This window comes from Taudactylus pleione, unplaced genomic scaffold (assembly GCF_031769625.1).
Source record: "Taudactylus pleione unplaced genomic scaffold, aTauple2 ptg000015l, whole genome shotgun sequence".
Lineage (NCBI taxonomy): Eukaryota > Metazoa > Chordata > Amphibia > Anura > Myobatrachidae > Taudactylus > Taudactylus pleione.
Window position 1 is genome coordinate 37,331,228 of NW_028284417.1, and position 13,368 is coordinate 37,344,595.

The 13,368-nt window shown below is 36.8% G+C and overlaps 1 protein-coding gene across 1 annotated transcript in view; it reads right to left on the minus strand.

Moving 5' to 3' along the window:
* SIM1 (SIM bHLH transcription factor 1) overlaps positions 1-12,665 on the minus strand; it is a 75,561-nt gene extending 62,896 nt beyond the window's left edge. The window contains exon 1 of the mRNA XM_088470962.1: positions 12,491-12,665. Coding sequence (XP_088327088.1) covers positions 12,491-12,665 — 175 coding nt within the window. The remainder of the gene's footprint in view (positions 1-12,490) is intronic.
* Between the last annotated feature and the right edge of the window lie 703 nt (positions 12,666-13,368).

Sequence of the window (13,368 nt, forward strand, 5' to 3'; positions counted from 1 at the left end):
TCTATAAAGAGGTGCTTACTTTGGGTTGGTAACATTTTCCTCCACAATTATTATTCAGATCACTATAAAACGAGCGAGGGGATAAAAGCTGAACATTGGGAGACAGCCTGTGTCTCCTGTCCCTTTGACCAGACTCAGAGGGGCTTATGCAAAGGCTCCCAATAGCACTATCCAAACACGCTTCCTTTCACAGTGCCATCTGGCTTATACCGTCCCAAGCTTTATCTGGAAACTTCTCATTATTTCCATCCCTTTCACTATTCCTGGTTTTATTCCTGTTTTCCTATTACTCTTTTCCATGGCTTAATACGACTGCAAGACCACCTATCCAGATACCCTGGCTTACCAATGCAGCCCCTGCACACGCTCACTAGGAAAATGAGGGTCTGTCACACAGACTCAATTTATAATTACTTTTTTAGACCAAATTAGATATTGACTTCATTATTTATCGTGTTACATTTTTGTCATAGTACTTATATAATTATTTTCGCTGTGTATAAAATAATACATCACTATATTTCTCTCTCTCCATCCTATTAGTGGTCAGGCACTGACCGCATACTGATATACAATGGCAGCACACAGGCTTGCTATGCGGGGACAATAGTTGTTTATTAATCCTAGGTGAGCAGACTAATTGCTTTGGTCCTTTTAGACAGGAAATAAAGCGACAGTTTGGTGTTAATAAATAACCAGGTCACATTACAGTTTAACGCTAACTTTAATTTTCTCCATCCATTTCTTCACGGAGAGATGCCTTTCATTTGTACACCCAGTAATCCTTCCTTCTCTGCTACCTGTAACAAGGATCCCAGCTCTCCTGTTACAACTGTCATAGAATATATTTTTGATAGCAATGCATAAAAAACTGTGGTATAAAAGCGAGTTATGTGTAATTGTTATACTACGGAGCTCTCACGTACCACTCATTACTGAACATTATTTTCATACTCTACCTGAATTTATCATTTCATTGTGTTTCCATCCACATCACAATACTGATTTATAGAGATGCAGATACATATTATATGTACAGATAGATACTATGTAAGTGTAGTTCAGATTATTCCATGAATTGGGGAGGGGTAGCATGTGTGCACTTAACTTTTTCTTTATACACTTTTACACGTGATGTTTGCACTTGACCTACCGCAGTAAAGTCTACAAATCCTTTGATTAAGTCTATTTAAAAAATAAATGGAAACTCGCCATCCCTTTCATCGGGATTACACTGGAAACGAGATTTAAGCATCCCCTAGTAATTTGGAGAGGCTGGTGAAATAATAAGCACCAAATAGAATCAAGCAGCTTACTGAGAGGGGGTAAAACAACTAAATAACTCTCAGCATCGAATTTTCCCAGCAGCTGTGTCTAAGGAGATATATATATATATATATATATATATATATATATATATATATATATATACATACAATCAACGATATACAGTGTGAGAGTGCATCTTTCTACACTGTATATGTGTTGTACATATTTTTTATATTCTTTGCATTTTGAATGCTACCATTGTAATAACTAAGAGGGTTCCATTTTATTGTGAAATCAGACAGAGATGTCACTGTTGCTTTAAACTTTACAGCACTGTGGAAATCTATTTCCATTTTAATACAGCGTGACCTGTGGATTACCTCAATGGACTAGCTTCACGGTCTTTGTAATTTCCTGAAAATGAGATTTCGATTTATAAAACAAGAAACCAATTAGTAACCAAATGAGGCGGAGTAGATCCACTAAAATTGACCTAATCCCACAGGCATCATTTAGGCCAGTTCTTGGCGAATGAGTAATGAGCACCAGACAGCCCCGGCCTCACAGCTCATCCACGGCGTATGTGTTACAGGGGAAATTGATCTAGCTACTTCACAATGAATTCCTTACTAGGCCGATATAGATTTCATCCCCAGTTACAAACTCTTGTAAAGTAATTCATTAGTAACTCCTAGAAAATCCCATCTCCAGAACGATGCCCATGTACAGAGCGGGGACTGACAATCTTTCCTCTATACTTTTACGCACAGTTATGGATTTGGATGTTATTGCGTGTATCCTGAGCAGGCAACGCGTGCAGCTCCCTCGATGATGTAGAACTACAAGTCCCAGCATGGAAAGCAAATTTACACAAACCAGTTCAAGAACCACAGTTGCCAGAGTCTGTTGCCACCCTTGCATTTGTAGTTCCACTACAGCAGGAGTGCCACTGGTTGCCTAATCCGGTGGTCTATATAATAAGAGATATATAACATTTTCATCGGCTGCACATGATACGTTTATACGATGAATGTACATTATCTAATGGAGAGGAAATATTTGACACTAATTGAGGTGTTGGTTGCTTAAATAGAAGAAGGCATGTCACTGTGATATACATAATGACAGGATGGCACAGCAGGATCAGGAAACCGACCGAGATTCCACATGGCACAATTATACGGATTAAAAATAAAAACGGATCCGGAGTCTTGCATACATCACTAGTAGCTGGCTGCAGTAAAACATATCACATTCACAGAAAACGCTGAAATTACGGATTTTTTTGTTTTTGTTGTCGTTATTATTTGTACATAAATCAGACGCAGAGTGTTCTGCTGCCGCAGTCACGGTGTGCAATCTATCCAGTGCTAAGAAATGACTTGCAGCTGACCATCATTATCCGGGGCAGTTTCCCTGTATGGAGAAGAGGGGAGCACTCCAGTGCCCTGGACGGAATTTTCCATCCTTACAAAATAGAAGGCGTTTTGGGAATAATTTGGCCTACAGTGTCTATGTGGGGGAGGGGGGTCTCTTGCACGTTTGATATATTTATCACTGGTCATCCTTATAATGGCATGTTTGTGCATCGTTCTATAATATTGGTGATCTAATTTACTAAAGGACAACATACTTACCTTGCCTCCAAATAATAGCATATTGCAAATTGGGTTAAACAAGGCATTTCATAGCTGATAGCGGAATTACATTTAATAGACTGAATATTAAAAGGACAACACAAGATCACGTTGTAACTTTGACCCATTGACAATGTGACTACCTTCGTTACCGTCTTAATCAATGTTTCTTTTGTCTGTAACAACATCATTGATTGTCACTTAAACCTTGGTTTTATTCTTCCCTTATGGCTGTCTAATTAGATTAATTGCATAAAGAACTTGCTTCATCAGTTTAACTTTCGAGCAATGCAAATATAAAAAAACACGTTTAAGTTGTGTCATTACTTACTATCCCATCTTGGGAGCCTAAACTTTCCTGATCTTGGAAGGAAACTGACCAAACCACTATAATTCAAGTATTTTGTTTCTTTTTATAAAAAAATGTATTTTTTTATTTTACAAAGCACATGGTTCTCATGGCTAAATAGATAAACACAATACAGATTGATTTTGAAGAAATGTTCTTTATTTATTAGATCTTTTACATTGGCAAACTAAAAAAAAGGTTTATCAAAAACATTTTAAAATGTTTTCTGATGCTAAGGTGCTCAGAAAAAAATAACATTTTAAAAAACCTTAAAATAAAGAAATCAGTATATGGCATTTGTTAATGATATAGGTGTCAGCAAAGCACCCCACCACCCCTAACTAACCACACCTCTGCTTGCTTGCTTGTTTCTTTCTTTATAATATCCACCTACAGTATGTCCTTAGTCCTTGTCATACAGGAGGATCCTGTTCAGCTGTACAAGTTTCCTGCACTGAAGATAACCGATATAGGTTGTGATAGGACTTTTGGGAGATGTGACTTTCATCAGCATTGCAGAACAGTGTCTGCTTTTTAGGTTGTTACAGGTGTTACATGTGCAAAAATTACCTGACTGAACAGATAGAAAGAACATTAAGATGTCAGTGTGGGTGGAAATTACACCTTTAATTACCTCTTTCGATTGTGTTTAGAACACGTAAACAAAAGAACGCCACTTACAACGAAAAACATAGGCTTAGCTGGCGTGAAAGATTTAATATGGGGAGAAAAGTATAATTAATAATTGATGCACCATTGGCCAGATTACTCCTATTCCATGGCTCACATCATGCTGATTTCTAGGGTCACCAAACGGCCTCTTAAAACAAAAAAAGTTTTAAGCAGGTGTCGATAACCCTTATCCCACACACGTCCCATTCATGTGACTATGGAGAGCAAGGGAGGAGCATTGACACCTGCTCAGCTGGTTGAAAAAGATGAGGGCTAAAGTTGCGGTGTGGGTTAGTTTCATCGGGGACCTTGGCAAACCCAATGAGTGGGGGTTAAGGTAAATCTGCCTTTGTTTTCTACATGAACTCTTTTAATTCCACCTACAACATTTTTTCTTTATTTTTTGGTCCAGTTACCTTACTAGTGTTAAATCCACATGACAGAGGATTGCAGAGCTTTGGTCAGGTAGTAAACAAATCAGCTTCCCAGCAAGCTAAACTTATTTAACTACATTGGTGCTGGTCATATATTACTTTAAATAAAATGAGAGGGATTAGTATGTCATTGTTTGTTTGTATAAGTGAGCTAAATAGTATACCAGAGGTAACTGGGTGTTTATAAGTAACTATCTATGCTATAGATTAAGTAGATATGGCTTTGAAGGATGTACTTACCTATTTTGCAATACATTAAGGCAGGACAAAGCCAGAGGTTCTGTATATCACAGAATGAGGCATGACACACAGTAATGGTACGGAAAGCACCATTTGTGTGTCCTAAGAGCCTTTATCACATGAAAGCATTACTTGGATGAGTGAGCAGTTATAAAGAGGTAGTTACAGCTATTTCTGTGGAAGGACTAATAACCATTTCATGTCATTCACATTTAACACAAGAATAAACACCTAAATATATCATGCTTATTTAAACTTCCTATTTGAACAATGCTCCAGTGGTAAGTTGAGATTCAATTGAATAATGATTCCGTTCTTCATTTTACAATAAATTCAGATGATAGCATGACCTGATAGCGGACATTGCTGGAAGTACAACAGCCGACACATTGATATTTGGACGGCCCATAGGAACATGGATATTATACATGGCTAGGGCTTGTGCATTCACTCCCTTTTTCCATACAAATTGGCCTTGGTGTTTGAGGGATTTTTTTATACAGAATACAGAATATATTAGTCTTAAGTGAATGAAACCCATTGTCCAGAGAAATACTCTAAATAAAAAGCTTACTAAATGCTGTACGTTCCTTGTGTTATAATAAAATCATTTTGCCCTATGCTGTTCTCCCTTATTTCACTTATCACCAATGATTTCATCATCATAAACAATAAGACGTATGTGCTCATTTTCCTTACTGTTACATGCTGTTGTCTTGAGGTTGCAGTTAAACACTAATTTATTCTGCTTTTACTAATTCTAAGGCATACAGTGCTATATCATTTGTAATAGAAACAATCCACCGCATAGTATACACTCAGCCTACCACTGTGTCTATAAAATATATCAGCTGTCTTACTAACGCTGATCATTATCACTATAGTGGCAGGTCTGAGAGCCTCCATTCTACCCAGGCACTTGTTTTGGGGGAAAAAAACAAGATGAAATGAAGATGGGGTGTTGTTTCTCAAAAGCTGATTGGACAAGACACAATTGCAGAACCAGCAGCAGGCAGAATGTAACTTCGTTAGTAAATCACCCGCATAATGCACACACCGAAAATCCTTGTAGGACACTTACTACAATTTACATCTCTCAGATGGGAACATACTAAAAGCCAAGAATTATTTTAGATTAACTTTATTAGAAATTTGTTTTCTTTTTGCCTGCTTCTTTCAATAACTATATATCCAGATAATCATTTACAGAAATCTAACAACATTTCACCATATATTCATCTTATATTTTTCTGTGTTGTTAGGACCGTTTCATAAAACATGCGGGTTTCACATAGTTTTAATGAATATAAAAATGTGAAAATAATTGTAAGTACTTCAGTTTTATTTAACAAAGTGTGGAGGTGATTTTATGTAATAGAGGTGTGTAGGTGTGTGTTAATACTATAATACAATCTAGTAAATACACAATTATTACTTTTCATTTAGTACAGAAAAAATATACAAATTTTTATCTATATAACTATTAAAATGGATAATGAATATAATGTGTGAAAGGACTACAAATGTACACAATGAAGCTTACATGTATTTGGTGTTAGCTATATGCAAATGTTGTTGCACTTTTTATTATCACAACTTAGCTTCTGTGTATGGTAAATTTGTATGGTAGTACATACTACTATCATATTTATTTTTGTGCTAAAGGGAGTGGTCAACACAGGTTATAATTTAATGAGCAGGTACTATGCGGTAATATAGTTTACAAAAACAATCCTTCTGCATTTATCTGCCATACTTGATTAAAATGAGTAACTTAATCCTCATTTTCCACCCGATTGTCTGAACAGAGTTCACCTTTGTCCTGTCCAGCCGGGTGAGTAGGTGAGAGGGAATTTCCACATCTACTTGGACAGGATGAAATTGATAAAGATGTTGAAAAGTCGCACATTTACTACCCAACCGTACTTATAATAAAGGGCACATTTTCCCTAGATAGGGGAGCAGAGTTTGCATCCCAAAATCCAGTCAAAAAAGTAAAAATTAGTCCATACGATGTGGTTGAATAAAAACCCATATGCACCAGTTTGGGGGAAAATTACTCTTCAGAAAGTCACGCCCCTACTTCTAGAGCCATTATGTCTGTTGGGACAACACCAAATTGAAAGTGTTCCATGGCTGATTGCATATCCATAATTAGGGATGTTTGGAAACTTGCGTATTATGTGTTTGTTCAACAGATAGTTATTGCAGTACTGTCCATTCTATTTTCTGCCTCTTTCGTGGTCACAGAAGAATGACATGCTGAAACCAGAGGTACCAGCTAACATAGGTTGGTTGAGCACAACTACAGTAATAAAATAAAATAAAAAATGAACAAACGCACCAAAAATACAGGCTAACCTTTCATTAGACGGACAAAACGAAACAAATGCGATAATGCTAGGGATCAGAAAGGTGAACAAACTAAAACCCATGAGCATCTTTTCTAGCCGACGGTGATCTTCCATTGAAAACAATGCACTTTGGCAAAGCAAGCTTTGGTCTGACCTGGCATAGTCATATCTTTCATAAGGGGCATGACCAACACTGTAATGTATAGACAAAGCATACTGTAGGTGACATTCTAACTTCACTTGTGATAAATGCAAATAATTAAATACAATCGCACTTGCCCTATTACAAGTAACTTGTTCATTCGTTCATTCCTTTAAGTGTATATGTTTAATTATTTACTCAGCCACTAAAGTAGCACCGGGACCAACATAGCACGCTTAGAGGAAGCACCTTACCCCCTTATTCTGAAAGGGTAGGGGTCATGGGGGTAACTACCCTAGGTGCAAGGGGTATGAATGAAAAGATGTCGGTGATGGCCAAACTACCTCTCTATACAGAAGTTCAAACAAAAGAAAATCAACTAAAATATAAAAATATGTATATGGAAATTAATTGCAACTAGTAGTTTCCTCTGTTGGTTAGACATTCACGATGGGACGATTGTTTACTGTTTGGAGGCCACAGTTTGCTTTATGGATTGAAACATGCAATAGTAATTGGAGAAGTTATACATATAAGATTATATTACACAAACCACAATTAATACACTTGAATATCTATACTATTTCAGAGAGATCACACAAGGTAGTTTGTATATGCTACACAAAATAATTGTAAATCGTCACCTGTTCCAAAAAGTATAGAACAAGTACATTAACTGAACGGAGGGAGGTGTTAGATTTAGCGTGATGAATGATGGTTCTGACAGACCTACGGGCAGTGTCCTATACTTCTATATAACTCAAAACACAAGTCTGGACACTGCGTGACATGTTCATTCATTCTTCTAATAACGATTATGTCAATATTACACTTGTTCACAGGCAAAATCTAAACAATATTGACATTGATGTGAAAACCCCAACAAGGACATAAACTTCCACTTTCCATCCAATCTTCTTAATAATGGTGACGTTTTATTCAGCCCGCAATAATCCCCACTGACCAGTGTAGTGACACTACATCCTAGTCATGCTGGCTGCACTCGTGCAAACCCATTGAGTTTTTAGGTGATCACCCCAGGCTACAGAAATGTGTACTCATAGATCTAGCGCCGGTATCTCCGAAATGTAAAAGAAATCATTTTATTTCAACCCTCTTAATAGTCTAAATATGGATACTTTGAATAGTAATTCTATTTTAGTAACACACAGTTTAAACATGTATTAATTTTCTTTTATGACAAACCAGGTGCCTACAATATGCACAATCCTTAGCCTGGAAGGGATGAAATTATAGATACCTTAATGGTACACTATGTCCCAGGTTTGGTCTCTTACCTCTCCAATTATAATATTCCCTATTCTGTCTCCGGAAACTATTAATAAGCTATAAAATCTGTTGATTTTATGTAACGCGGTCTCCAAAAATGATCAGTGTTGAAAATTATTTCTAGTTAGTTAGATAATGCTGAAATGTACACCAATCGGGGAAACACTGTTTTACATATTATAAACGTGTCAGTTCCAGTGTGAAACGCCTTATTTAAGGACATTCATTCACTGTCTTCCTGTTGCATTACTTGATTGATGTCTGACGGCGTCTTTAACATGATAAGTGATCATAAAAATGACTACAACATAGAAAGTGTAATTTTATAGCCAAACCAATCTAATTGTGTGGCCTTGTATAATTACGTATAGTGGCATTTGTCAGGACCCCGGATATAAAGCTAGGTTTATATTCATTCTTTGTAGCATCCTGACCCCAGATAAGTAAGAGAATCCTATTCATAAAATCTAGCGCTATAATTATGTGCTCGCTATTTTATAATTCACGCTTTATACAGTAGCAATTAACAAGATGTCATAACTTCTAAAAGAATCATACGGCTAACTTAATGCGTCTCATTCATTTTAAGCACATACAAAATTTGCTTTATCCAAAATAGCAATTTGATGCTATAGGTTAACTATTCCTATAACTATTTTATTAATGTCGTTTATAACTGAGATCAACGATCTAGAACCACATTATTTAGAAGATGTTGGCCGGCAAAGATCTCATACTGTAGCATGTGACATTTTAGGTACTGTACCTTAACGTGATAATAAAGAGAATTTTACAGGCTGTATTTGTGCTGCATAATCATGTGCTGAGTATAGGCAGGGTTGGACTAAGATACCAAGCACAAGATATTATTGTCTGATTTTGGAGTTCGGCCATTCGACTTCCTTTTACTCTGTGATATAACGAAAGATAATATTTTATATTTCTCATAAATTATCGGAAGCAGTTTATTGAAACTATGAAGCGACTCCTGATGTTTTCTGTGTGTATATAATTGCGCTTTGTATGAGCCAACATGTCGTTTTTGTGTGCGCTTTCTTTCTAAAGTATAACAAATAATAATAATAATAATAATTATTATTATTATTATTATTATGAATATTATTATTATAAAAATAATAATAATAATAACAACAATCTGACTAAATGAAAAAGAAAGCAGGAATGAGAGAGGAGAGATAAGAAAAAATATGAAAAACATTATTCAAATTCTGGATTTCATGCTTCCCGAAATAATTTTCTAATATTATTTATCAGTAATGGTAATAAAAAGTAAACGCCATAACATAGGCTTAAACAAACTATAAATCTTGAGAGAGTGTGACAATGAATACATTATATAAAAACTAAAAGCAGACCCTAGACAATCAAAAGGTGAATTCATTTTCAGCGTAGGGACCAAAACGAAAAATACATTTCGATATACAAATGTATATCGGCTAAAAGCTTCCCACAAATAAGCCAGTTGTCATTTCATGGGCCTGAGTGTATGGGTTAATTATTGCTTTTATAGTTGACACTCATTGTAAAGCTAATTGTGATGTCATGATGACACCCCGTATATCTAGTGCTCTCACATTAACCAATACACGGATAGCATCTCATTTACTAAAGGGCTGAGAACTAGCTAGTATTTCACTTAATTTTTATTGACTTCTTTTTGTTTGTCTAGCCACCTGACAATACACTCTATCACCATGGGCTGAGATATACTCTAATTTGCTGAAGTGCTGATGGATAATGATATTTAGACCTAAAGTCAAATTATTGGTTATGTTGTATGGCTGCGGAACTTTAAATAACAGGTTATCATTTTGTAATCTCCCTACAGCGGAAATATTAGATAATTGCAGCAAACGTCTCTACTAATGATCTAACTAAAAGCCCTAGTTGAAAAGCTAGGGACATGAACACTATAATAGATGGATCAGGCTGATATCACATTAAGGGGCGAATTCAGGTTATATTTTATGAGGGTGTAAAAACGCTAGCTATAAATCCAATTTACAATAATTCTATGTAAGGTAAATATACATTACACATATTCATCTGTTTGCTGCTGGTAGCACATAAATCTCGGGTTTAACTGTTCTATTAGAAGTTTAGTTCAGCACATCAATGTTTAAGCCCACATCAAAAAGGGGGGATTAATGTAGAGAAGTAGCTGAGAGGAAAGTGCACAGTTTAAAGGCCCTGAGATGAGAAAAACTTCTGTAGGAAAAATAAACATTGAAACCCAACACCCATCGCTTCTTTACCTCTCACAGCAGCACAGTGGCACACAGGAACCACGTGGGAATGTGCAGTGTCCCTGCACAACACTACACACATACAAAGGTATTGTGCCAGCTAATCTGGGTGCCCCTTAACTACCGATACTGAGATATATCGGGTTTAGAATAATAGTAATAAAATAAAAATGAAGGCTCCACTCAAGTCAGTATTTTGTTAATAATGTAGGTGAGTAACCCTATCACTTATAGTTCATAATAAGTGGTCATAGCATTAATTTGTAATGGTGCGGTAAACATAAATAACATTAATTACTACAGTCATGCTATATCAAGTCTTGTCAGAGATAGATAGATAGATAGATAGATAGATAGATAGATAGATAGATAGATAGATAGATAGATAGATAGATTAGGTATTCTCAGAAAAGCTGGAGTACATTTCTGTATGTGTGCTTATGTTTCTCTTATTTCAGAGTAAATTCTTGATTGAAAAAGGTCGCTTGTACAATATGTAATCATATAATAGATGGAGATTTGGGATATTCCAGTAGCATTATAATAATCGTCAATTGATAATCGATCCGATAATTCTTATCTGACGACCGTCTAAAATGTATGAATTTCTAGTAAATAAGAGAAACACTCGTAATCATTTTTATTTTCCTCTTCCCGCAGATTTTGGAACTAAATTGATGTAATGTGCCCAGCACCTAATTAAACTATAATTTATATAAACAATTAGGGAGTGGGGGGGTGATCATGATTCCTAATGACCTCTAAAAAGTCCATACAGAAAAGTATTAGATTAATATTAAAGGCAAAACAAGGAGGCTATAGGTGTAACAATACCACCATTTGCTTGGCTCGGGCTAGTCTGGTAGTGTTGAGCTTTGTATATGTATTTTAGAGATAAATTAGCATATTCTTTGGACTGCTGTTTCTGTAGCTCTGCCGCACTATGCCAGGCTATCCCCAGGTGTATTGAGGTATTCTCTCCACACCCAGAGACAGGGAGCTGCTATTCTTTTCCTCCCATGATTAGGCACAGCCCTGCAAGCTGCACCATATGCTTCTTCTGATCAAACAAGCAGCTACCTAGGCAGAAATAATTGACGAGATCTGCTGGAAATCACGCAGAAAAGGAGCCCACTGAGACTGGGAGAGTTGACAAATCATAGCTAATAATCCTTTTAGGGACATCACTGACTTTGGAGTTTACAATAGGTTTATTTTTTTTTATCTAGTAAGCGATGAGAGAATGAAGAGCAAACGAGAACCCGTGTTTTATCAGACTATAATTACACAGTACAGCGACTGATCATACTGCACATCTGAGCCATGGGACTTACATTAGCCAAATACTGATGATGGATAGACAGACAGACAGACAGACAGACAGACAGACAGACAGACAGATAGATAGATAGATAGATAGATAGATAGATAGATAGAATTGTTATTCTGTTCCTAGCATCAGATAGTGATGTTGATGTACTCAGTTTTATTTATTTTAGCTATATTAATAATGACAGTGCACATTCAAAACTTACAACTGATTGCTGAATCATGAAGCCCTAGTGCAAGTGGGGAAGGTGCCTGGTATTAGGGGTGAGGGGAGGCCGGCCTGGCAGGGTGTGCAGAGAGAAAGTAATGTGTATGTTAGTATAACCGTGCTGTGTGTGCCGGCCTGTGGACAAAGGACTTAGAGGCAGGATCTCTGGCAGGGCTGAGACCCAAAGTCTGTGAGCTATGAAGCTGTCACAGAACCTTACATACTGTACACATTTGTCCAAGGTTTAGCAGATCAGCCCATGAGTGAGAGGAAGACAAACAAGTATAATGAGGACCTACCTTCAGGAAAGACCACTCTCATTTTTAAATAGCTGGTTGTCAGTCTGATTATAGACGCCTTGTCCAGCTGGGAGGTGATGGCAGAGGGCAGGGGCAGCAGCTTGGCCAGTTCATAGAACTCGCTGTTCTCTTTCTCCCGCCTAGTCCGGGCAGCGTTTTTGGACTTCTCCTTCATGGCTATGTACTAACCCTTTATTGGCGTATATATTACTCCACAGAATCATCAATATGGGTGAGAGATAAAATCAGCTCCTTTTCCTAAGCAATGAGCATGTAAAGGGAGAAATAGGCAGCCGAGGACACTAATAATAATAAGTGAAGGCGCTTCCAGTGATACGTGATATCCAGGTATGGGGGATTTTCTGTACACTTTAGCAATGGGGTCACTTTTTCTTTTGTCCAATACAGAAGCTCGTGTCATTCCAGGACAGGTACAGGGTTGCCGGCGTGTCAGTCTCAGGTCAGAAGGCCTCATATGCTGGGATACAGCGTTACCCTGTGCAGGGAGCAGAGAGATCAACATCAGCGTGACACTGGCATGTGATTCGGGCACAGCCATTCCCCGGGCATTGTACATTATACCTACACATAGCTCCAGGGAGGTGTCAGAGCAGGACCCTAGCCATCCATCCATCTATCCATCTATTTCTCATATCTATCTGTCTATCTATATCTAATGCCACATGTTTAATCTGCTATGAAATTTGTATATAAACGTACATTGATTGTGTATGTATTGAACATTATATATATATATATATATATATATATATATATATATATATATATATATATATATACATAGTTGCTTTAATATACACCTGCAAAATAAAATGCTGTTACAATTTGTAGCTGTAATGTTTTCTGACATTGTAAGT